Source organism: Salvia miltiorrhiza, chromosome 7, assembly GCF_028751815.1.
Source record: "Salvia miltiorrhiza cultivar Shanhuang (shh) chromosome 7, IMPLAD_Smil_shh, whole genome shotgun sequence".
Lineage (NCBI taxonomy): Eukaryota > Viridiplantae > Streptophyta > Magnoliopsida > Lamiales > Lamiaceae > Salvia > Salvia miltiorrhiza.
In genome coordinates this window covers 15,358,556-15,383,452 of record NC_080393.1, presented here as the reverse complement: position 1 = coordinate 15,383,452, position 24,897 = coordinate 15,358,556, and the positions used below count along the sequence as shown (strand labels likewise).

At 37.8% G+C, this 24,897-nt stretch overlaps 4 protein-coding genes across 7 annotated transcripts; 3 read left to right on the top strand and 1 right to left on the bottom strand.

Moving 5' to 3' along the window:
• Positions 1-2,464: 2,464 nt before the first annotated feature.
• On the top strand, positions 2,465-4,393 carry LOC130995488 (F-box protein At5g07670-like). The gene is made up of 2 exons (XM_057920790.1): positions 2,465-3,875; positions 3,943-4,393. Exons 1-2 carry the CDS (start codon positions 2,704-2,706, stop codon positions 4,262-4,264), a joined length of 1,494 nt encoding a protein of 497 aa, XP_057776773.1. The 5' UTR covers positions 2,465-2,703; the 3' UTR covers positions 4,265-4,393.
• Positions 3,941-5,417, bottom strand: LOC130995489 (probable aquaporin TIP5-1). Its single transcript, XM_057920791.1, has 3 exons — positions 5,165-5,417; positions 4,852-5,093; positions 3,941-4,779 (listed from the first exon to the last, which is right to left on the bottom strand). The coding sequence occupies exons 1-3, from the start codon at positions 5,286-5,288 to the stop codon at positions 4,414-4,416; spliced, it is 732 nt and encodes a 243-aa protein (XP_057776774.1). The 5' UTR covers positions 5,289-5,417; the 3' UTR covers positions 3,941-4,413.
• Positions 5,418-10,014: 4,597 nt separating this feature from the next.
• On the top strand, positions 10,015-17,298 carry LOC130995487 (E3 ubiquitin protein ligase RIN2). Of its 4 annotated transcripts, none has more exons than XM_057920788.1 (13): positions 10,015-10,174; positions 11,118-11,546; positions 12,291-12,368; positions 12,669-12,755; positions 12,834-12,955; positions 13,199-13,295; positions 13,379-13,484; positions 14,814-14,971; positions 15,102-15,239; positions 15,323-15,390; positions 15,478-15,705; positions 16,056-16,398; positions 16,899-17,298. In XM_057920788.1, the coding sequence occupies exons 2-13, from the start codon at positions 11,307-11,309 to the stop codon at positions 16,953-16,955; spliced, it is 1,722 nt and encodes a 573-aa protein (XP_057776771.1). In that variant the 5' UTR covers positions 10,015-10,174; positions 11,118-11,306; the 3' UTR covers positions 16,956-17,298. The 4 variants fall into 4 exon arrangements, with proteins under 4 accessions (XP_057776771.1, XP_057776770.1, XP_057776772.1 ...); XM_057920787.1 differs by having other exon boundaries at positions 16,053-16,398; XM_057920789.1 differs by having other exon boundaries at positions 11,118-11,550; positions 12,295-12,368.
• A 1,516-nt stretch (positions 17,299-18,814) lies between these two features.
• Positions 18,815-21,010, top strand: LOC130995486 (uncharacterized). Its single transcript, XM_057920784.1, has 4 exons — positions 18,815-19,050; positions 19,182-19,299; positions 19,934-19,992; positions 20,665-21,010. The coding sequence occupies exons 1-4, from the start codon at positions 18,940-18,942 to the stop codon at positions 20,791-20,793; spliced, it is 417 nt and encodes a 138-aa protein (XP_057776767.1). The 5' UTR covers positions 18,815-18,939; the 3' UTR covers positions 20,794-21,010.
• The last annotated feature ends 3,887 nt before the right edge of the window (positions 21,011-24,897 follow it).

Sequence of the window (24,897 nt, the reverse complement as noted above, 5' to 3'; positions counted from 1 at the left end):
GCCTTCGCCAGAGAAATGGCTCTCGCCAGAGAAATGGCCCTCGCCATAGAATTGGCATTCGCCAGAAAAATGGCTCTCGCCAGAGAAATGGCCTTCGCCAGAGAAATGGCTCTCGCCAGAGAAATGGCCCTCGCCATAGAATTGGCATTCGCCAGAAAAATGGCTCTCGCCAGAGAAATGACCCTCGCTAGAGAATTGGCATTCGCCAGAGAAATGGCTCTCGCCAGAGAAATGGCCCTCGCCATAGAATTGGCATTCGCCAGAAAAATGGCCTTCGCCAGATAAATGGCTCTCGCCAGAGAAATGGCTCTCGCCAGAGAAATGGCCCTCGCCATAGAATTGGCATTCGCCAGAGAAATGGCTCTCGCCAGAGAATTGGCATTCGCCAGAGAAATGGCTCTCGCCAGAGAAATGGCTCTCGCCAGAGAAATGGCCCTCGCCATAGAATTGGCATTCGCCAGAAAAATGGCCTTCGCCAGAGAAATGGCTCTCGCCAGAGAAATGGCCCTCGACATAGAATTGGCATTCGCCAGAAAAATGGCTCTCGCCAGAGAAATGGCTCTCGCCAGAAGATTGGTCTTCGCCAGAGAAACGGCTCTTAAGAATGGCTTTCGCCAGAGAAATGGTTCTTGCCAGAAAAATGGCCTTCGCCAGAGAAATCACGCTCGCCAGATGAATGGCTCTTGCCAGAGAAATGGCCTTCGCCGGAGAGATCGCCAAAAGAGCGGGGAAATCTCCCGCCTAGGGGCAAATTTGCTCTTATGCCCTCGACTACGCGAGGCGCATGTTTTAGCAACGAATTTACTATTTTACCCCCAGCATGGGTTTATAAATAGCCATGTGTGCGTAATCTAAAACCTACGCTATCTTTGCTTGCAATACTACAATAATTTACTCTCGTGCTCTCAACAATCCAATTACCCTCTTTCACCTTTCCAATCAAACACTAGGTACAATTCGCGGTTCAACAACAAGTCACCGATTAACTCTATATCTATTCATTTATGGCTCATCGCCACCGTAACGCCCAACGCCATTAGATGCATTTTGGGCCTCTGAAAGTGCCGCAGGTCTAGGACGCCCAGTGTTATGTCACCCCGACCATTTAATTACACGTTTTTTCGGCTCACCTGTTTCAACTCGAACTGCCGGAAATCAAAGAAAAGGGCAACGCCCTGCTCACTATGCGCACCCTATACAAGTTAAATTGCACTCCCTAATTGAAAAAATTCCAACTATGGAGTGGGGGACCAACTGTAGTGGATAAAATCCGACTGACCAGAGGAGTCAGCGAAATCCTCGCCAGAGGAGTTAGCGAAGTCCTCGCCAGAGGAATCAGCGAAACCCTCGCCAGAGGAATCAGCGAAGTCCTCGCCAGAGGAATCACGATCCCTCTGCTCGGGCAACGGCATGATCCCTCTGCTCTGGCAGAGGTGCGATCCCTCTACTTTGGCAGCGGCATGATTTCTCTGCTCCGGCAGAGGCGCGATCCCTCTGCTCTGGCAGAGGTGCGATCTCTCTGCTCTGGCAGCGACATGATCCCTCTGCTCTGGCAGAGGCGCGTTCCCTTTGCTTTGGCAGCAGCGTGATCTCTTTGCTCCGGCAGAGGCGCGATCCCTCTGCTCTGGCAGCAGCGCCATAGTAAACATTTCAACACGAAAGTATACAAACTGGATTATAAGCTTACGAAAACCTAGTCAACGTGGCTGACTAGGTCAAACGAGGGTTACGGCAAGTGGACTCCGAAGAAGTCGGAACCGTTAGGGTTTCAAGGAGCATTCCAGTAAACCCTAACCCTAGCCGTCTCCCTGCAGGCCCATAACCTATATATTCTACTTCACTAACACAATCGAGGGACGCCGTCATTGACATTCATTCTTATACTTACAATCTCTCAATCTGGTGCTCTCTCCGCCCTTTTGTTCCGCCTCCACGCTCACAACACTCTAGGGATCCGATCGCCCCGCTAGCCCCGCTAGCCCGGACGTCCGTCGTCCCTTATTCCACACCGCTCATTAGCTTTCATTCAACTTCCGGGATATCCCGATCTCCCGGATACATCACTTATTACTGTCTTCTTTTTACCATTTATTTATTTCAGTTGCGTTATTTACAATAAATACTCATATTCATTCACTGACTTGAGCGTCGGAGGTCCTTCCATCGACACCCCCACCAGTACTCTTCAGAGGGCTCTAACGTTGCTTGTGGTTTCAGGTTGCTAGTGCCCATGGATTCAGACGTTACTGACGTCGCTTCCGTAATTGTTGGATTCACTCCCCACAATGCCTAAAGTTAAAGGTCTTGAGTTTGAGTCCCTATGGCACGATCATTTAATTTTTTATTTAATATCGTAAATTTATCAAAACATCTGTAACGGCTCTTTTCAATAAATCCAATTTGATAAACATATCCTAATAGAGAGGCACGGCCCAAAACATGGTAACTACTTCCAAATGCGCAATTAAAAATATTCGACCACATAAAAAGGGCCATTTTGAATACCAGTCTCCCAGATAAACTGCACTAGGCCCCACTCTAATGTATCCGTTACAAACATAACCACACTGAAGAGTAGAGGAAACAAGCCGTTGCGACCGAAAATAGAAATTTATAATTATCTTTGAGGAAATATGAGAGAAATATGAGGTAGAGAAGAAGGGATTTTGGTATTCTTCGTAGTAGCTGAGGAAGAAAAAAACGATGGGGTTTTCACCTGACAAAGAAAATCAACATTCAGCGAGCTGGTTGAGAAGCAAGAAAGCTTTGAACAATGTCCTCTGCGCAATGCGCCTCAACAAACCCCTCACCCCCAAGAACCAAATCCAACCCCCGCTTGCTTCACCGCGCACACCCAAGATCCATCATTTCACTCCTACAACAGATGTTGTTCTCGACAAAACTTCACTTCTCTCCGATGAAATCTTGCTCAAGATTCTCTCAAAGCTCCCGACATCTCAGAGGGATGCCAATTTTCTTGTTTCCAAACGGTGGCTCAATCTGCAGGGCAGGCTTGTGAGATCAGTCAAGCTTCTAGATTGGTACTTTCTCGTTTCAGGAAGGTTACTTTACAGGTTTCCCAATCTCGTTCGCGTCGATTTGGTTACTGGGTGTTTGGTTTCCCCCCAGAACTTGGGCGTCTCTGTCACTAACAGGATCGTGTCTTTTCACGGCGGTTCTGATTGCTTTCATCATAAAGACTGGTTTACTCCGGAGAATTATGCGTTGAGTGGCGATGAAGTGGACAGGGGTTTGAAGGTTTTGGCGGGTGGATTCCCGAATCTGCGGAAATTGGCGGTGATGAACGCCACCGAGATGGGGCTGCTGAGCGTGGCTGAGGAGTGCCCCGCGTTGCAAGAACTCGAGCTGCGTATGTGCAACGACCGTGTTCTTCGCGGCATAGCGGCGTGCCAGAATCTGCAGATCTTGAGGCTGAGTGGAGTTGCAGATGGTTCGCTTGTTTCGGATGTTGGTCTGACCATCTTGGCGCAGGGATGCAAGAAACTGATGAAGCTCGAATTGAGCGGATGCGGAGGGAGCTTTGAAGGCATTAGAGCCATTGGGCAGTGCTGTTTGATGCTCCAAGAGCTGACGCTATCCGACCATGATATGGAGGATGGTTGGATGTTGGGCCTTTCGTTTTGTGAGAATTTGAAGAGTTTGAGGTTGGTGTCGTGCAGGAGAATCGATGGTGTGTTGGATGAGGATTTGGGATGTTGTCCGGCAATTGAGAGCTTGCATTTGGACAAGTGTCAGTTGAGGGACAAGAAGAGTTTGAGGGCATTGTTTCTTATCTCTCAGAATGCGAGGGAAGTGGTGCTGCAGAATTGCTGGGGTCTGAGTGATGACATGTTCATCACTGCAACTGCTTTGAGGTACTATAAGTTTTTAGCTATTTTAGATGTTTATGGTCCTTGATTCCTAACTTTGTTGTATCTGCAGGAGGGTGAGCTCTCTGTCGATACAAGGATGCTCGTTGCTGAGCACGCACGGGCTGGAGAGCGTGATCATCTCTTGGGACGAGCTTAAGAGCCTCAAAGTGATATCTTGTAACAACATAAAGGATGAAGAGATCAATCCACTACTTTCCAATGTGTTTGCAGCTCTCAAAGATTTGAAATGGGAACCGGATTCGAGAAGCCGCCTTTCCTCGAGTCTTGCAGGCACCGGCGTTGGGAGAAAGGGTGCTAAGTTCTTCAACAAGTCGTGTGATTGGAAATCTCTGCCGGCCTCATTTAGAACTAAATTAGATGCTTCAACTTAACTTGTTACCTTTTGTTATGTATTGTAATTGTAGTGTTGTTTTGTTTGCTTGAAAATGTATGTATAAACAATAACGGCCTATTAGATTCAACATATACATAATAATACAAAGAAAGGATGATTGTTTTAAGGGTAACAACACATAGTAAATTAGATGCCGACGACGGCTCCATCGGAAACAGAATGTGCAGGGAAAACCACATTGTCGTAGAGAATCCCAGCAAGTGCGGCTCCGATCAAGGGTCCAACCCAGTAAACTGCCTGATTCTTGAAACTCCCTCCCACAAGGGCCGCACCAAAGGCGCACGCTGGATTCATCGACCCACCCGTGAAAGGCCCCGATGCCAGCACGTTGGCGCCCAAGATAAACCCGACTGCCAACGGCCCAATCGCGCTGCTCCTCCTCGCGTCTGCACACACATACACCGTGTATACGAGCCCGAACGTCATCACGCCCTCCAGGATCGACGCTCCAAATCCGGTCATTTCGTCCGGAATTGTGTGAACACGGATTTTCTGCAAATTAATTTGCATCACACAAACAAAGACAAAGACAAAGATGAAATAGTATTTTGTAATGACACAGACCTGTCCGACAGTCATAGTTTTAAGCACAAGGCAGGCCATGACAGAGCCGAGCATTTGCGCCATCCAATAGAAGACGGCCATGGGGATGGTAATATGGCCTCCCACGGCCATTGCGAACGTCACCGCGGGATTGACGTGGCCACCGGAGATGCTGGCGGCGATGTAAACAGCCGCTGATAAAGCAAAGGCGCTCGCGATTGCAGTAGCCGTCAGAGAGGCCGGGTCAGACGCCGTCATCTTCCCTACATTTTCATGATCAACTTCAATGCTACTTATGGTAAAAACAACAATTACATGAATGGAGTAAACATACATGAAGAAGTGGCGGCGCCAACTGAGGCGAAGACGAAGAGGAATGTGGATATGAACTCTGCAAGATAAGATCTAAGGGCAACAGGAGTGACGGAGTGCTGCAGCCGGGATTTCAGCGATGCCATCCTCAAATGTCTGAAACTCTGTGAAATTTCTTTCAAGAAGAGATGAGTGATGATATTTATGGTGTTGGAGAATTGTTTTAGGATGATAGTATAGAATGGAGGAGGAGAAGTTATAAGCAGTTAGGTGATAGACGCAGCGGTTGGGGAGTGAGTGAAGGAGAGTTTTGAAATCACATTTATTTTTAAGCGCCAACATTGGTTTTCTTTCTTTTATTTATTTATTTTTTGGTTAGTAGCAGTTTTATATTGATAAATTTATTGAAAATCGTGAGATGATTAGAGCAAAATAAATGTGATAATATTAAAATAAATTTTATTATATGTAAATTTTAAAATAGATTCACAACCGAGAATTTTCAATTATACAGTTAGGTAGTGTTATTTGAAATGGTGTATGTATATTCTTAATATATACATATTTTTTTTCTAAGGTATATATTATAATAAAAAAATTAAATTAAATAATTAATTTTTACATATTTATTAAATTTTAAATATGTCAACAAGTATAAATGAAAACAATAAAAATGAAGGTCAACCGAAGTAAATACATAAATGATTTAAAAAGAAAGAGTTGAGAATAAGTTTGGGAAGAAGAAAAGACTCGGGATCTTTAAGAAACATTAAGGGCTCGTTTCGTGCTCAGTAAAGATTAGTCAGTATAGTTAATAAACTAATATTGATTGGTTGTTTGCTATTATGGTTAATTAATTATGATTTTCGTTTGGTATCCATATTTCTAGGTTAGATAAGCTTAAAAATGGACACAATTGCAGGGCCGTATTAATTATCCTGTTTAATCTGAGGGGGACTGGTATTAATTATCCTACTTAATCCGAATTTTTAGCTCAGGGCCTTCACATATCGCAGGGCCGTCCACGATGCATGTATTGAATACCAAACTATGCACCAATATGGATTAAATTAGCTAATAAGGTGTATTCCCTAGCCCCAAATGGACCCTAAGTGGTCAAGGAGGCCTAATTCATGCGATAAAGTTAAAACTTAAAACATTAAATAATTTTTTTAAGAGGCCATTAATTCAAGTCTCACTGATAGCTTGTAAATAGTATTTTGATTAGATATTGAATTGTATTTGTTGATGTGATATCCCGACCTTTTTATAAAAAATAGAGAAGACCTTAAATTAGTATACTATTGATACACACCCGATTTTTAATAAATTATAATATTTCAAGGAGATTTTAAATTCATTATTGTTAGTTTTATCAAAGGCCTTGAATTTATTATTAAATTACATGAGAAATGTTCTTACTATTATTTTTATTATTATTATTATTTATTTAATTAGTCATCTACTTTTATGTTAGGCCTCAAGCCCAAAAATACTTCTTTTTAAGTTATATTTCTTTAGGGCCCAAACCCAAATGCATAAGATATGTTTGTATAATGGGGTGAGAGCTGAGATGTACTAGTTCCATTGTACTAGTTCACTGTACTATCATTGTACTATCTATTTTCCTTTGCATAATCCCCTAATCGACATACTCCTTTCCAGCAATGCTCTGCAAATCCTTTTCCATCTCTTTTCATTTCTCAAAATCACATTTTTCCTCTATCATTTACCAGCAACAATAGTCAAGCTCAGTAATATTCTGCAAAACAACCATGAAAACACGGAAACTTGAACATTCCTAAAACTCAGACCAATTCTTCTTTAAACCAAAGAATGAGAAAAAGAAAGATCAGTTCAAACAAAACCAATCGACAGCTTTCATCAATAAACTTCAGAAACTCCAAATCAACCAAAAATCAAATCTTTTTACATTTGAAATCTGAACCCTTCTTGCTAGCCTTCGGAGAGGGTGAGAGTCGAGGAGGCGATAGGAAAGGGAGGCTGTCCGAGCTTGATGCCGGGCTGTCAAGGCCGTGGCTGCCGGCGCTGCATGCGGGCAGCAGTCCGCCGGCCACTCACGGCCAAGACAGACGGAGTCGGAGCGAGGCCGGGGCGGCGTGGCCGAAGGCCAAGCGCCGCTGACGCGGCGCGAACGGAGCAGCAGCGGCGGGGGCCCTCCTTTGCCGTCAGCTGCCGGAAACGCGAGGGAAGGCGATGAGTGAGGGAGGCCTCGGATCCGGCATTTCTCGCCGGGGTTGTTAGCGGCGGCGGCGGCGAAAATTTAGGGAGGAAGAGAGAGGGGCGGTGAGAGTGGAGAGATGGGGGAGGGGAAACGATTTTGGGTGAGAGAAAGGGAGCCGCGCGTGTGAAGGAGAGGTCGCTGTGCGTGTGGCGCGGCTGCCGGCGACTTTCGCCGGAGCCGGAGCAGACGGCGGCGGCAGATCAGTCCGAAACTAACCTGAAACTCTATATGGCCGATTCGAAAATAATGTGCTCGCTTGATAATGTAAAAAATTTCTCTTTTGCTTATGAAAAATAGTATAATAAGATAATTTTTCAAAAATTTGTGAAATGTATTTTGATTCAATATTAAAAATTTAATATTAGAAAGTTAACTCATCATTTCACTTCTATGTATATTTAATCCAATACTTTTGGTTTGGTGGATATAATATGATGGATACGATTGATAGAATTGAATGAATGATTAACTAATCCACCCAACTTTGAGGTGATAAATAATCATTCGATTGCATGATAATTGCGGGTCAAATTATCAATCACGGGCTCAATCATGCAAGGCAAACACTTTATTAAGGTGAATTATTTTATCAATCATACCTTATCACTCAAACCAAACACCTCCAAAATATTTAGATATAAAAATTAAAAAATGATACTTATTCAATAAAAATATTACATCTTTATATCTTTAATATTTGCATATTACTTCCTCCGTCCCATTAAAAATGTCTAATTCCTTTTTTGGCAATATATTATCTCTCTATACTTAATATTTAAATAATTTACATCAACTCACTTTATCTATTTTCTACACATTTCTTAATCTTCGTGCCCAAAAGTAATTAGACATTTGTAATGGTACGGAGGGAGTAGTTATTATATAAGTCGATGTTGAAATGTTACTTAATTATTTACGTGTATATTTATTTATTACAAATATAATATTGTCAAAAGAAATATACAGTTATTTTCTTAAAATAATTTTTTGAGCCCGACTAGCCAAAACCTAAATATTTAGGGTTAGGCTGGAAATTTCTAACCCAATTTTTTTTTTCAATCCGATTAGCCCGCCCTCGAATAACTCATAACCTGATAGAACTAGTCCGAAACCTGATGAGTTGGTTCGATTGACATCTCTAATCCTCACAATTAAGCATCAAATATGATGCACTAAGGGACAAAATGCATGTTTGTCAAAAGCGTGAGAACCATTATAATTAATGTAGTTTTATATAATTTTTGCTCTCTCAAAGATTCAAAAACAGATAATACATTTATTTAGTAAGATGATACATTCAACATAGATCTTGATGATCGAATAATTAAAAATAATTATTCATTTTTATTTTATTTACTGATTTTTTTTTTGAGGAAAGAAACGTCTTATAAAGTCGGCCTCTCTTTATTTTTATTTATTTATTTTTTTTTTACTGATTCTTGTGAGCCTCTCTTTGTATATGCACGTGCATATTAGTTAATATTTATTTTTTGAGAGTCTAGTTTTAACATATTAGTATTGTTTTTCGAGATAAAACATGCAAGTATTTTTCTAAGAGTATGAGTGTGGTGTGAGATGGTCAAAGTAATTAACATATGTAAAATATATCAAAACTTGAATCTATACACAATTAAATATTGATATAATCACAAAAATATCATATACATTAGGGATGAGATCCTATGGATCTCACACTCTTCATAATATATAAGTTTAAATTATTATGAGTTTAAATTTGAATCATATAATTTAATTTGATGATTCATTAGAAGTATGACACGTGACAAATACTTTTCAAGCATTCACAAAGTCCTTCAATGCAAAATACACTGAGAGGTAATATAGAAACAATTTTTTTGAATAAAAAAAATTTATATATATATATATATATATATATCAAAAATTCATTTTTTTTCACGTCCACCGTAAAAATTATGCATATAATTAAACACAAATATGCATAACGTTGGATAAAAATATGCATGAGAATATATGACTCGTCATGTGCCTTTAGTTGCTGGTCACTTGTCGAGTCGAATGGTGTTATGCATATATGTATTCAATTACATGCATACTACTATGCGAAACAGTTAGATGGCTTTCGCCGCTAATCACTTAATGAGTCATATATTTTCATTCATACTTCTATCCAATGTTAATCATATTTCTATTCAACTATATGTATAACTATAACGGCGGCGAGCAGCAATGAGCGGCACCAGATGAGTCGAATAGTGTTATTTTCTCATGCATATTTATATCCAACGTTATGTATATTTGCGTTCAATTATATGCATATTTTTGACATAGACGCGAGAAAATAATAAAAAAATTATTATTATTATTTTAAATTTTTAAATTTTTTATTTATATTTTACCTATTCGTGTATTTTGCCTTAATAGCTCTTAAAGGACATCTGTCACGTGTCACGCTTCTAATGCGCTACATACACATTATGTGATTCATATTTTGATTTAGATAGTATGATAATGGGGATTATCTAATCCGCTCACTCGTATGAATTATAAATTATAAATATAATTAAAATTTAAATCCGGATCCGTGTCAGCCTCATGCCATTTCACATAACATTAGTGCCAGAGGTCAATATAAGTAACTTTTGTCCATATTTATATGTTGACAAACATGCATATAAGTGTAGATATATATAAAATCCGAAATTCACTGACAATTTCCCTTCCCGCAAAAACACACATAGAAAGAGAAAAATAGATATCACCGATTCTGCTTGTTTCCGGACGCCTTCAAATCATCCTCAATAATTCGTAAGAAATTTCTATTCAATTTATGTTGAAATTGGGTTTAGTTTAACTGTGCATATAACCTTATGCAACTCGATTGATTACAATTTCAATTTGATTCTTCCGTTTGCCTTTTATTGTTTATGATTATTATTTAGTCAACGATTTCCGGTCTGAAGTTTGATTTTTGAAATCTCTGATGAGGTAAATTGCGCAGCTTTCCGTTCAATCTCTAGGGCTAGGTCGCTTTCTCCTTTTGGAAATGTTTCTAATTAGAGAATCGAATGTCTTCTGGAACGAAATGCGTCAAAATTTGAGCAATTGTTTTTTTTTTAAAAGACAGAAAAAGAAGAAAAGTTAAATTCTGAGTGAATAGACACGCAATTCTTCCATTATGATGCTTGTATGAATGTTGATTTTGCTGCGTTATATTTCTGTTAATTGTTAAAAAGTAAAGGCTGTGCCTTTTTGTGTGATTCTTCATTTCTTCTTGCTCTTGTTGTTGCAATTGTTTCCCGATGTGCTTCACTTTTCAGGCTTCATAGTTGTTAGGCATTTGGTGTGTTTTGTGATGGAAAATGTACATAATTATATCTTGTTTTCTGGTTCCCCAACAAAAGAAGTTAATAAATAATAAAAAAACTGCAAGAATGATCTTCCAAGTTCAAGCTGATAATTGCCCATCTATTGATTTGCATCCGTTATGCCTTCTATTGAATGTTGTGTATGCACGCGGCAGTCAGCTGATGGCATATATGGAAGGTTGTTTTGTATTGATATTAGACTGGACATTGTTTGAGAAATTTGTTTACTCCAATTGGCATAAATTCTTGTATTCTTTTTTGTAAGTACATTGTCATTAACAGCTTTTGAATAAAGTCATTTGTGTAATCTGGAACTTTTGTAGACTCACCTTATGTTTTTGGTATTTTTCTAATCATGCCTTATGGTGCTCCTTTTCGTCCAGGACATACTGTTGAAGCCTATAAAGCCTGATAATTTGAAGGAGTGTTTCCGAAACCAGTTAAACAAAGCTATAGGCTGTTTCTCTCCATTGAAATATCGGGGTTGTTTTTGCGGGAAAAGGACAATGCTAAAATTGCTCTCATGAAAATTTTGGATTCTGGTTTTGGTGGAACAACTGGACATATTTCTGATGGGTGTCAACTTCTTATCCATTTCTGTTGTCTGTACCATTCTGAGCCTGGTTGGCGTCCAGTATTGGACAGAAATCTCACTTGAAAAGCATCAATCAGATGTTTTGATTGTAAATGATCTTATCAATTCAGAAAATGCAACCCATACTCTTGAGCTTCTTTTTGGTTCATACATGACCCTTTTGCTGGTTTCCAGTTTGGCATTTAATGTCATCATCTTGGTAATTTTAGGCCTAAAGGCAAGTTTCTTCTTCGTTAACTCACTTTTTATGTTTATGTTTATGTTTCCCCAGTGTGGAGACATGTTACTATGTTATGCTGAAGCTGTAGAAGTTGTTCTGCAGTAGTATCTTTAACAATATTAATCTGCTTCTCAAAAGGTTTTGACTCCTGTGAATTTTAATTACTTCTACTCTTATATTCTTTTTGTTAACATTCACTAATATGCAGTTATCACATCTTAAGTATTTTCCAACTCAGTGCCTGGTGACAGTTTTGGCGACTTAAGTTCGAGTTTAGATTGGAATAGCTGCCACTAGTGAATTACTTAGATTTGCTACACATTATTTAAATTTATCTGCAGGAGCCTCAAAAGAACAATTGAAAAGTAAAAATAACTCGAAGGAATATGCAGTACAGTTTTAAGGACCAGAATGCCACTTTATAATAAATAGTAAGCGGATGAATTTGACTGTCCCTTGCATAGTTTTGAACTAAATATTTAGCATAACATTGTTTAGTTGAACTATCAATATTATGTTGCTTTATTAACATGCTTTCTGCAGAATACTTGAGTAGTCTTGTCACATCATCCCAACATAATGCATATTGATCTGGGTTTGTTGGGCAGCCATAATCTCTCTGCTCAGATTGATGGTTTCAAATAATGACAATCTGTCAATTAGATTTGTTTGGCAAATGAAACTCGACTTACTTCACAAGAGTTATAAACTTATAATGTTTTCTTTTCCTTTTTAATGCAGACAGTATTCTTTTCGGAGCTGTATACATCTGAAATCCGAAAAATGCTTGAAAGGCTCGTGAATTACATCATCTACAAGGTTTAATCTTTATCCAAATTATGACATTCGATCCTTTCTGCGATAAATACATAAGCTGCAATTGGAAATTTCTGATTAAAAAATGCCTGAGGTTATATCATCAATCCTTTTGCTTGGGGAAGTGCAATTTTTATTTTTATTTTCCTGGAAAGGGGTTATGAGCATGTGTGTATGACATTGTAGTTTAAGTCGTTGAACTGGTGAGCAAAATGCTCATCCAATGAGGATCTAGTGATACATGCTTTGAGAACTGCTTTGTTTGTTTTGTTAAAAGAGTTGTGATTATTCAGCTTTTGGCAGGGGACTTTTCTTCCATTGGTAGTCCCACCAACAATATTTCAAGCAGGTCTATGGTCAACTTGGTTAGCCATGCTTTGCTTCTTAAAGGTACTCATTACAAGAACACGTGATCATTGGACTAACATGATGGCATATGCACAACTGATCTAATCACTAATTTTGCAGATGTTTCAAGCTTTAGCTAGGGATCGACTTGAACGCTTGAATGCTTCTCCTTCTGTCACTCCATGGACATACTTCCGTGTATATTCTGCTTTGTTGCTTGTTTTCTCTGTTGACTTGCTCTGGTACTTTTTGTGTACCTTCTCTTTCATATATGGCTTTGATTTTCCTCTCTTCACAAGCACTAGTTGATTATTTTGAAGTTTATATTGAGTTGAAGAACATAAAATGGTTGGCCAGTGATATTTCTTTTCTTGATATAAGATGATTGTCAGTGATATTCCTCTTTACTTCATGTTTACACTACTTTATGGGTTTTTTATGTTTTTATCTGAGATGTTTGTCAAGATATTGGTTTGTTTTTGCAGGATATTTCTATGTCTGACAATCTACAGTGCAATGACTTCATCAATATTTTTGTTGTTATTTTTTGAGCCTTCTAGCATAGCTTTTGAGACACTGCAGGTAATATTACCTTTTCTGTTGGACTAAAACATGCATAATTTGGTGACCAATTTGGGCTCACAGTTTGCCAATTCCTTCTTCAGGCCATTGTGGTCCATGGATTTCAGTTGCTTGATATATGGATGCATCACTCTGCAGGAGATGCTGCAAATTGCCGATTATCTAAAATCTTCAATATGTCTTCCGCAGGTGATTCTGCTAATAATTCTGTTTTGTGAAACAGGATAGGATAAGTGAAATTGTATTTGAATTACCTCCATTCAGTAGAAATTATGGTTGATGCGATATTGTTATCATGCTCAAATAGATGGCAAATGTGTGATTCTGCTTCACTCCATTCTTCATAATTCATCCTCTGGTTTCTTAATTTCTATATATATGTTTTGTCAGTGGAAGTGCCTCTATTTAGAGCTTATCGTTCCAGTTTATTCTATTATTCTGCTATAGTAAAGGATAACTAAACTGAATATTATTAATAAAATAGGAATGATAAAATACAATCAGAAGATATGAACTCTCCTGCCCTAGCGCAACAGGCACAGTTCTCCAAAGTAATAGAAATTCTAGACGAGAAAGATTCCTTTTATTCTACTTAGGCATATGACTTAACTAAGAAATATGAAATAAACTCTTTGGACCCAGGCCCATGAGTCAAGCACGACCTTTCCCCTCCATGAATAAACTCTGGGTGTAACTATTCCTCCCCCTTACAAACAGTCTTGTTCTCAAGGCAGAAATCAGGAAACTGCCCCACGAGCTCTGGCTCTTCTACCCACATTGCCTCATCCTCATCCTTGCCTTTCCATTGCACCAACATCTGCCTCACATGATCATCCCCTAACCACAATAAACACTCACATACAATTCACTCCAGAACAAAGTCAGGGTCAGTCAGCCATAAATTTTTGGTAACTCCCCTTCAACTAGTAACCACTCTCCTTTTGAGTAATTCGGTTAGAGGTCGCGCCTCCCGCCCATAACCTTGTATGGATCTATGTAAATAACCAGTCAAGCCCAAAAAACCCCTCACCCTTTGACCAAACTAGGGATCAGCCAACGTAGAATGGCTGACAACTTGCACGGATCCATCTGCACACCTTTGATAGAAACGACATGTCCCAATTACTCCACCACAGTCTGCCCCCATAAACATTTCTTTAGTTTAACCACACAAGAATATGCCTGCAAAAGGGACATAATTGTCCCCCCCCCCCCAACTGGCGCACGTGCTCCTGCAAAAGAAAAAGAACAAGCTTAGAGAGATGGAGTCGAAATAAGTCATTCATGGCTGACAGGTGCATTGGTCAGGGACTCGCAGCCCATAACTGAAATAACTAACTCAACTAAGAGAAATGAAATAAACTATCTGCCTGGGCACATGAATCAAGTGTGTAACAACTTCTCTAAGGAGAAATTCCATGGTCGTATTTTTCCTTTAGCATTATTTTGGGTAATGAGTTGAATATTTGAAGTTTGATGAAGTAAAAATCTTATGGTTTTATTGATTTCTTTTCTTAGGTTCACTGGGGGAATGGAAAGGCATGCTTATCCGGAATTTGGGATTTTTCCTTGACATGATGACATTGCTAATGGCTCTTGCTCACTACCTATATATCTGGTGGCTTCATGGCATGGCATTTCATCTTGTAGATGCAGTCCTTTTCCTAAATATTCGTGCAAGTTCTCTAGTCACCCCTTTTAAGTTCTTAAAGCGCATTGATGACATTGTTGTCATTTTTGTACGTGTAGCTTTGGTTTCTCTGTATTGGTTCTCTACTTATTTTGAATGTTGATCATACATTACAGGCCCTTCTAAGTGCTATTGTGAAGCGTGTCAAAGGTTTCGTCAAACTGCGTATGGCTTTGGGAACCCTTCATGGAGCACTTCCTGATGCCACATCTGAAGAGCTCAAAGCATATGATGATGAGTGCGCAATTTGTAGGGTAATGTTCACTTATATTTGCTGGCTATCAATTTCAGCTATTTCACAGTGTATATGAACCTGCGAGTGTTCCAATAATCACAGGAACCGATGGCTAAAGCTAAGAGGCTGTCATGTAATCATTTATTCCATCTTGCATGTTTGAGATCTTGGTAAGTTTGATATGTATTTTCTCAAAACACCTCCTTACACTTATTTGTAGCTGTGAGAAGTTACATTTGATTGATGTGTCAATGCAGGTTGGATCAATGTTTAAGTGAGAGTTACTCATGCCCCACTTGTCGGAAGCCACTCTTTACAAGCAGATCTGAAAGTAGTGTAAATCCAAATGCTGCAGATTTGTCTAGAGATGAGCAACTTGCTCATCAGATTAGTACTGCACTCAACGGGCCAGATCTTCCCGGTCATAACCTTCACCCTGGAGTCTTTTCCAACCAGTCACAGAACCTAGAAATGAGTGATTGGAGGTTTGAACTCCTTCCTGAATTTTAACAGATCACACAGTATTGGAGTATTGATTAGGATGAATTTTCTTACCATCCCATGTTTATATGTCACAACTTAATTTTCTAAGTTATATCTTACTTCAAGATTTTGAAAGGTTGAGTGGCGATGAGGCATTACTAGGGATTGGTTTATTGGGTATTGATTGCACTCTCTTTTACTATACTTTTTTTTATTGTTGGTATAGGTACAATATATGACCTACTTATTATGTGCTCTCATCTCTTCCTGTGCTTAGGTATTCTTCTAGCTTTCCATATTTCCTGTAGTTCAGAACTAATAATGCATTTCTTTTGTTTTTGTTTCCTAGTAGGAGGACGGGTGTCAATTTAAGTTGGTTAGGTTTAGATGGAGCTGGCCCGTCTGGATTTAATCGTGTTCAGATGTTAATGAGGCAACTTGATGTTGGAGAAACTTATGCACAGGGTACACTTGAAGATGCCGCGTGGAGTCTGTTTCCTCCAAACCCATCTCAGATTGGTACCTCCAGATCACCTATTCCTCCTGCTGCCTCAACAAGATATCCCGGAGGCACTAGTGGTTTGCATGTCAGGTCAACATCTAATGCTGCCAACTCCAACTTAGAAAATATAATTGCAATGGCTGAAACAGTTAGAGAAGTGCTGCCACACGTTCCAGACGAAGTAATCTTTCAGGTACAGTTTCAGTTACAACATTACACTGGTTGATGCTGTTTAAGATGTCCTGCCAGCAGGGATGTTAGTCTAACCCGAATGGATCAGAGAAAAGAGGGTTAGGGCAAAAAAAAATTTGAACAAAAAAAATTTAGCTTGCTTGGTCAAACTAGCTCAAAATTGATGGGTTGACCCGAATAGATCTAAAAATAATGGTTATGGCTGAAAATTTTCAATCCAAAAAAATTAAGCCGGATTGGTCAGAACAAAAGTCTTGACAGCCCACTAGGATGGCCCAAAACCGAGTTGGTTGGCGATTGACATTCCTACCTGAGATTAACAAGTTATCATGATTATTCAGCTAGAAATTTATTATTCCTCTAGCTTGCTTGCAGATCTGATAATAATGAAATCATTTTCATGTAAAGTTTTTTCCTGTCGTATTGTAAAGACATCTTAAACTGGCATGCATCTCTTATCTCTTATTGGGAATTCTCTAATTGAGCAAGTGGAATATGCAGGATTTGCAGCTGACAAATTCGGCAATGGCTACTGTGAATAATCTTTTGCAAATGTGATTGAATTGGCGATACTGTTGTCGAATGATGTACAGACCTTAACAGTGCAGGCCGAAGCGGGTTGAGGCTCGGAATGCACATGATTATGAGGTTTGTGCAGTAGAAGCTCCCCCCTGTGTACAGCAGCAGCACACTAAAACATCCTTGAGGAAATGTGCAAATAATTAATTTTGTTAGGAAAAATAAAGCAAATTCAGTCTAAATGAATGGATGAAAGAACGAAAGGGCTCTGTTGTATCTCTTTGTAGTTGCCATTTTTCATTAATTTACTTGTGCCGAATGTTGTAGTCCTCCTACTCAAGACCTCTTGATGTTTCATGAAATATATGTAAGTTCTCCTCCATCCATATCTTAATGCCTTTTTTTTCCCAGCTATATTAAGTTACTAGTAAAAATTATGGTTCTAATTGCTCGATAAAACGGTCTAACATGGATTGTGGATTTGCAATAAATGGATGTGTGCGTGTATCCGTTAATAAGCATGAATATCGTACATCACCAAATATAATAGTAACAATTAAGTTTATTACTATTGTTTTTTCTTTTGTCGGACCAAGTATTTTACCTCGAGGATTAATATCAACTACTCCACTAATTAAGGTGAAAATTAGCAGCAAACACGGGAGAGAAACTCCCCCGAAATCTTGACAACAAATTAAAGACAAGCAAACGAAGGTTAATTAATGATTATTCTTTCCTGTTACCACATTTGCTTATTTCCTAAGTTTTCATTACCCAGAGTTATTTGCTAAAAGTTTGGAGCATGTCTATTAACCTCACAACATTTTGCAGTAATCTGCTATTATGTCACGTGTTGGGATTTGACGCGACTTATTTTATTCAGGCTTGTTCTTTTGAATTTTTGATAGATTAATCAAATCAAATTTTTGATAGTTTGTAAGACGTGAAAGTAGTTTTCAATAATTTAAGTTTTTCGAAAAATAAAATTTTAAATTTCACTTTACTTTTTCATAATAATATAGATAGCAATTAATTAATAAAAATAAATATAATTATATATTATTTGTTATTTTCTATATAAATCTTTTCAATTTCATCTTTCTTCAATTTCCTCTCTAATTTAGGAGCTTGATCATTCAAATACTTTAACAATTAACTTATAGATTCTTGAGACATATATATAGGCTTTACGTAGTTGATAATATGAATGCCTTTTTATATTTTTTTTATTATGATGAGATTTATATATTTTTCACACATATATTTACAAGTAAAATTCAATATTTTTAGGTGCTAAAAAAAATTCAATATGTTTAAGCGCATTACGTGTATCATGATAATTAATTAAATAAATCTGGGTAGAGCCCTCCTTGAGCGCCCAAATTAAACCCCTGGGATGACGACCAATTAGAGTAAATTTGTGGCTAGTGCCTGTGTAAATTTTTAATTTTAAGACGAATTAATTATTAATTTATAACTTGAAATTTTATTTATTTTGTAAATAACCTTAGTTTTGCAACTATGGCCCACGTCCCAGATACCGGCGGGCAGAAGGATATTGGAGAAATTGAAGTGTGCAGAATACAAAGGCAGAGTGCATGAGTGTTGAGTGGGAGCTGCTAAAACTACTGTCTGAGAGAAGAGGGTAGCTGGGATCTTCATCTTCACAAATCACACTCAATCATACATTAATGCTACAGTGTTTGCCTACTACTACATGTCCATGTCCTTCCAAATTCGACTACTTGTGCCGAAAGTTAGTTATGTTCATTGCCAACTACATACTAATATAATGCCACTCGTCATGGACTATAATAAGTAGATCTACTAATTCAAAAACATTTTCCCTTTTATTTACAACCATACATGGTAATGGTAGCATACGTATAAATATAGTTTTTTGTGTATGTAATGTAATGCGTTTTTTATAGATATGATGCACACTTAGTGTTTGGCTCCAAACACACTACTATCTTTAAATGCTCTCAATAATCTTTCATTCTCTTCTCACAGTCACAAGAATATGAATATGTGTGCCAAAGCTTCTTTCTTCGTCTTGTTTCTTTGCTTCTTTATGCATGCATATACTACTACTCCATCTTCTGCTCTTCACAATAAATTTCTCCCTCAGAAGGTCGATCTCAATTCTTTTCTTACATTACTAATGTACATGCTGAATTAATGTCGGCTGATGTGAGAGAGAGAGAGAGAGAGAGAGAGGATATCTATATGTTAACACACGGGTGGTTGTTTGTTTGAGTGCAGATAGAGGAGAAGTTGGAATTCAACAAGTTTGGTCCAAATGGAAGGGTTACATTAACTCATGACCACAATCTGCGTAGCAAAAGCAGTAGACACGACCTTTGCAAGATAAATAAAGGAGGTAGCTATACTTTTTCCAAAATACCTACTTACTTTAAACTGATTTTTTAGGGCTTATAATTAATTGAGGTGCCTTCACCACTAATTATTTTTCTCAAGTAGAGTGCCAGTGTATTCATTTCGTAACACCAAAATACAAATTTAATTTAACATGATGATCAGTTGCATTTTAAAGCTGTTCTTCTCGAGTGCAGGCTGCACCAACATTCCTATTTTGCTGTATTCTTCATGTACTATATCTATATAATGTTATCTATGTCTGTAACTATAAACATAAAGAAAATACGAAAATACTTTCATTTAGTTTTCTTCTATTAATGATTTAAAAATAGTAGTATCATTTCTTTGCTTTTTATAATTTTCAGCAGATTGAACCCATAGTTTTGGGGCCCTTCAAAATCGAGGGCAATTATTTCAAATTAGACCATTTATTGATTTTTCATAAAAACATCATAGATGTTGCCAAAAAATACTATTCCTGATTGTACAAAGACATGAATTGCTTGGATCCAAATGATTGTTTGGGCCTTTATTTTTCAGGTATGTTGTGTGATCGCACAGCCCTAATTAAAACTGCCGGCTGATTATGAATTTAAATTAGTTCTCTACATATTAATTATGAATATATAATGCAGGAAGAAGCAGAGCAGATTGTAAGTCTTCTCTTCACAAGGCCTTGCTGCAATTATCAGAGGTAATTAACAACAGAATATATATGGAAACAAATTTTAAGGGTTTTTAGATTGGGAATATTGTCGAAAGAACTAACAAAATACGGTTGGAAGCTTGAAAGTAAAATGATACATGTTGCAAAAATGCTTCTTTAATGTGTGCGCTTGTATTTATGAATATCTCTGATCACCAAGCGCGCAATTTCTTTGGTTACAAATTAATCAAAAGAGAATAAGAGATACCAAAAGATGGAAAAAAATAATCGCTTGAGTGGCCTCTACTTTTCTTTTATCTCATCTTTTCTAGGGTGAAAAATCTAGTATGAGAAAATATTATCAAATTAATATTCTATAATAATATTATCATGAATTAGAGTGAAAATGAGAGAAAATGCCAAGTGAAATAAGACAATAGAAATTAATATATATGTTATATCGTATCTGACAAAGTCGGTTTCCTTTTCTAATAATCACTTTGCACTATACTAAATATGAGCTAGAATGAGGAATAATTAGTACGTTAATTAGCGGGCAAAAACTCCTGTCTGCGGACAATGAGATTTAGGATTCAAACCCCACCGCTTCTCCTCCTCCAAGTAAAATAAAATAAAAATTAGGGGACCAAACACACTTATTTTTAAAATCACTATGTAATTGCAAGTGAGTGACATTGCTATATATGTGTGTGGACGTAGGACTCAAGATGGCGACATCTCAACGTAAGAGAAGTGGATTTACAAAATTCCTCAATTTTGAGTGAAGAAGATCTATCAGAGTCGGACTATGAGCCACCCCATCGAAAATCTCCCATTCACAACAAATAATTAATGGCCTGCTATCCACATATACAACTAATATATCTGAATCATCATTTAGTTTTTCCGACAAATTTATATCTACGAATAATATATGCAGCAGTTTTATTTTTTGCTTATCAACCGTTTGTAATGTTGATTTAGAAAAGGTATATTTAAATTATTGGTTTGATGCTCATTAACAAAATATTGGTTTGATGCTATTTAGTTCAGGGAGTTTTTAACATATTGACTTGAAGAGCAAATGAGATCTTACGTCCCACAATTTACTGTGTTCTATGGTATTCTATTCTCAATTTATTATAAAAAAATTTGAGGGGCAATTTGTTATAAATTTTAATTGCTTTTTCTTCAATAGTAATTTATTATATTTTAATATGATTTCAAGACAATTAACAAAGGTTCACTCATCCAATTAAGGTCTATAATTATTTTTATTTGAATTAATAATGAATTATTTTGATTAATTAATTCAAAATTAAGGTATATAAGGGTGGTCAATGATTGTAATTCCTTTATTCTTTAATTTTTTTCGTAATAATACACATAGATAAAATTGTGAATTTAATAATATATATATATATATATATATATATATATATATATATGTATGTGTATATATATATATAGGTTGACATTTTTAATTTAGAAAACACAAAAATGTTAGGATAAATTAGTGTTTATAAAAAAAAAATGAGGAATGGAGAGTGGTGGAGTTTGAACTCTAGACCTCATTGATCACCAATAAGAGTTTGCATCGCTTGAATAGATCCAATAAGATAATGTACTTAATTAAGATTAATTTTGATGAGATTTTTTGGAGTCTTCGTATTTGAGGTACAAAGTTGTCTTATTTTTCTAAGAGTCTCTGCATTGAAAACAAAACCTCGATATAACATCTTATAAATCTTTAAAATTTGACATGGTTATTAAAAATGCATATAAAAGATATGGTTATTATGCTAAACTTGATTGTAATAACTTCGATAACTTCTTAGAACACCATCTTTTAAATAAGAATATAGTATATTCATGTCCATGTCATGTAGAAAGAGATCTAGGAATTAATAATTCGAAAAAATAGTTTCAAAATATTTTTGAGATTTTACACAAATGTCTTTTTGAATGTAAAATTTTGACAACGATAAATGATAGTAGTTGATAAATTTGGTACAAAACCAACTTAAAACTGATTGAAACTTGCAAGACATGAATATCTATATACGTATAATTAAAAAAATGGCTATCGGTAAATAAAAAAGTTTTGAATAGATCCCCATGTAAAACTAACAATAACCGCAAACAGGCGGAAGTAGTTTAAAATATTAAGAAACCCCAACACCCACATTAGTGTACAAAAATAAGAAGAAAAATGTCGCGTCGATCATCGGCCACTTTGCAGAAGAGACTGAGCGAACTCGAATCGGAACTCAGTGACGCCTTCCAGTTGCGCCTTGGCCCGCATTCCGACGCCACTCGGAAGATCTCCCGCCGTCTCCAGAAGCGCTTGGACTACATCAGCAAGCTTCTCTCGGCGGAGGCCGCCGCCTCCACGCCGGACAAAACTTACCAACTCCGTGAATTCGTAGAGAAACTCACCCAACTTGAGGCCGTCTTCCTCTGGTGGAATGAACACCCAACTAACGCCATCCAAAATTATCTCCAAGACAACGACGACGACAACCACCATCACTCCGATTCGCCGCAAGAAGAAGATTCTGGGGGGATTTGGGCCAGATTTTGCAAGTTGTGTGGAGCGTTTGGTGGCGGAGTAATTGTGGGAGCGGTTGGCTGCATCAGCATCATCAACTTTTATTCCTTATACATATGGGAATGGGACTATCAACATATTTATGTTATTCATCCTACATAATTAATTATTGTGATACCCTAATATATTTACTAGGATTTTATGATTAAATATTTTATATATATGTTACCACAAACTAGTTTCGTCTTCTCATTAGATTTATATTTTCTTATAAAGATAATGTAATTTGCTTACGCTTCGAAGCAACAAATCTTTGAATTAATCTAGAATACCCTGTTACTTCTTACCCTGTAATTAAGGTTATGAGAATAATTGAACAAATTTTTTGTTTCATAACAAGTTTACGTAAAATATGGGGGAAGAAACACTGTCTTTATTGCAAATCGTCTTCTCACAACAAATTGTGTTAAGTAATGAGCTATGCATATTAGAAATACCAAATAAGGTCACCCCTCGAAGGAATGCATCCCCTCCCTTCAGCCATTGCCACAAAAGAATATCTCCAAATTGGAACACTGATTCTCTAGACTGAAAACTGTTCGATGTACCACCGCCATACTCTACTTCTATAAATAAAAATGAAAATAATATAGCGAACTAACCGAAATGGCAAATGTAAAAACGATATCGTCGACATAGGAAGTATCATTTATCAAGTGACTTGTGTGTTTGACTTTCTCCTATTTCTTTGCTAATTATGTTCTTTTTACATGCCCATCTTATTTTATTTTAGGGTTAAAGTACATATTCACCCCTGAAGTCGACACCCCTAGAGCATTGGGCTCCCCAGACTCGGTCGTGTTAGCCAAAACATGGAGGCTCCACCACCACAACTTTGAGAAAGTTGTTTGCCACCACCACAACTTTGCCACCACCAAAGAGGAAAGTGCAGCCCCATTAACTATGAGAAAGTTGGGATGTGAGGTGGAATCAACTTTGAGAAAGTTGGGATGTGAGGTGGAATCAACAAACATGGAGGCTATAAATGGGTGCATCGCAGCAGCTTGAAGATTATCCCAAATTCACAAAAGAAGTCTTGTGAAAGAAGTGTTAGAGAGTGAGAAAATATAGTGATAGAAAACTTCAGTGTGGAAGTTAAACACGAGTGATAAAAGTGAGTCGAGAGATAGCCTCTGTGTAGGCAAGATACAAAATACAGTGTGGTATTGTTGTACTCCTCCTTTGTGAGATTCTCTAATATATTGGGGTGGGTCCGTGGATGTAGGCAGTTTGGCCGAACCACGTTAAATATCGGTGTCATTATTTTTTCCGTCTTAGATAATTTATATCTTTGATATTGCTTTCGATTTGATAATGGGCGGAAGTATTTGTGTATATTTCCCAACAACTGGTATCAGAGCCACGTTTGTGGCGGTCTGATAATTTTCTTGTGCTGTTACTATTCATCGTGAATAGTGATTTCGTTGTGAACAATGATTGTTCTTTTGTAATTCTTAGTATGCTCTGTGGTTGCAGTAATTACTGAACCTCCACATCATAAAAGAATTACTTTGAGAAAATTATCTTGTTTATCAATTGGGAGCAGTTACGATGGGCGACGGAAAGATTACGATTGAGAAGTTCGATGGTACGGATTTCAGTTTCTGGAAGATGCAGATCGAGGATTACCTTTATGGAAAAGATCTACATCAGCCCCTCAAAGAAAAACCAGATAAGATGGATCCGGACGAGTGAGAGCTGCTGGACAGAAAGGCGATGAGTGCAATACGTTTATCGCTGTCCAGGAACGTTGCCTACCACACGACTGGAGCAAAGTCAACAAAGGAGATGTTGGCGATTCTGGCGGAGATGTACCAGAAACCATCAACTGCAAACAAAGTACATTTGATGAGACGATTGTTCAATCTAAAAATGTCCGAGAGCACACCAGTGCAGAATCATTTGAACGAGTTCAATATGATCACCACACAGCTGAGCTCGGTGGAGATCGAGTTTGATGATGAAGTTCGTGCCCTAATATTGCTATCTTCTTTGCCAGAAAGTTGGGCCGGAACAGTGACAGCAGTTAGCGCTTCATCAACAAAGGCAAAGTTGCGCTTTGACGAAGTAAGAGATCTGATGATCAGCGAGGAGATTCGCAGGAAAGAATCTCCATCTACTTCAGGGTCAGGGGCTGCACTGAACACGGAATATCGAGGAAGATCGAAAGGAAGGCAGAATAGGGGAAGGTCAAAGTCCAGAGGAAAGAGCCAATCCAGGACGGATAAGGGTTCAATCCAGTGCTGGAACTGTGAAGAGTTCGGGCACTTTAAGAATCAGTGTAAAGCGCCACCGAAGAAAAAGGATCACAAAAAGACAGCGAACGCAGCCACAACAGAAGA

Coding starts and splice junctions, on each gene's coding strand:
- LOC130995487 (XM_057920787.1), top strand. CDS start 11,307: ATGGGTGTCAACTTCTTATCCATTTCTGTTGTCTGTACCATTCTGAGC. Junction 11,547..12,290: donor TGGTAATTTTAGGCCTAAAG/GCAAGTTTCTTC, acceptor TTTTTAATGCAG/ACAGTATTCTTTTCGGAGCT. Junction 12,369..12,668: donor TGAATTACATCATCTACAAG/GTTTAATCTTTA, acceptor AGCTTTTGGCAG/GGGACTTTTCTTCCATTGGT.
- LOC130995489 (XM_057920791.1), bottom strand. CDS start 5,288: ATGGCATCGCTGAAATCCCGGCTGCAGCACTCCGTCACTCCTGTTGCC. Junction 5,094..5,164: donor TGGCGCCGCCACTTCTTCAT/GTATGTTTACTC, acceptor ATGAAAATGTAG/GGAAGATGACGGCGTCTGAC. Junction 4,780..4,851: donor AAACTATGACTGTCGGACAG/GTCTGTGTCATT, acceptor ATTAATTTGCAG/AAAATCCGTGTTCACACAAT.
- LOC130995488 (XM_057920790.1), top strand. CDS start 2,704: ATGGGGTTTTCACCTGACAAAGAAAATCAACATTCAGCGAGCTGGTTG. Junction 3,876..3,942: donor ATCACTGCAACTGCTTTGAG/GTACTATAAGTT, acceptor TTGTATCTGCAG/GAGGGTGAGCTCTCTGTCGA.
- LOC130995486 (XM_057920784.1), top strand. CDS start 18,940: ATGAATATGTGTGCCAAAGCTTCTTTCTTCGTCTTGTTTCTTTGCTTC. Junction 19,051..19,181: donor ATAAATTTCTCCCTCAGAAG/GTCGATCTCAAT, acceptor GTTTGAGTGCAG/ATAGAGGAGAAGTTGGAATT. Junction 19,993..20,664: donor CCTTGCTGCAATTATCAGAG/GTAATTAACAAC, acceptor GTGTGGACGTAG/GACTCAAGATGGCGACATCT.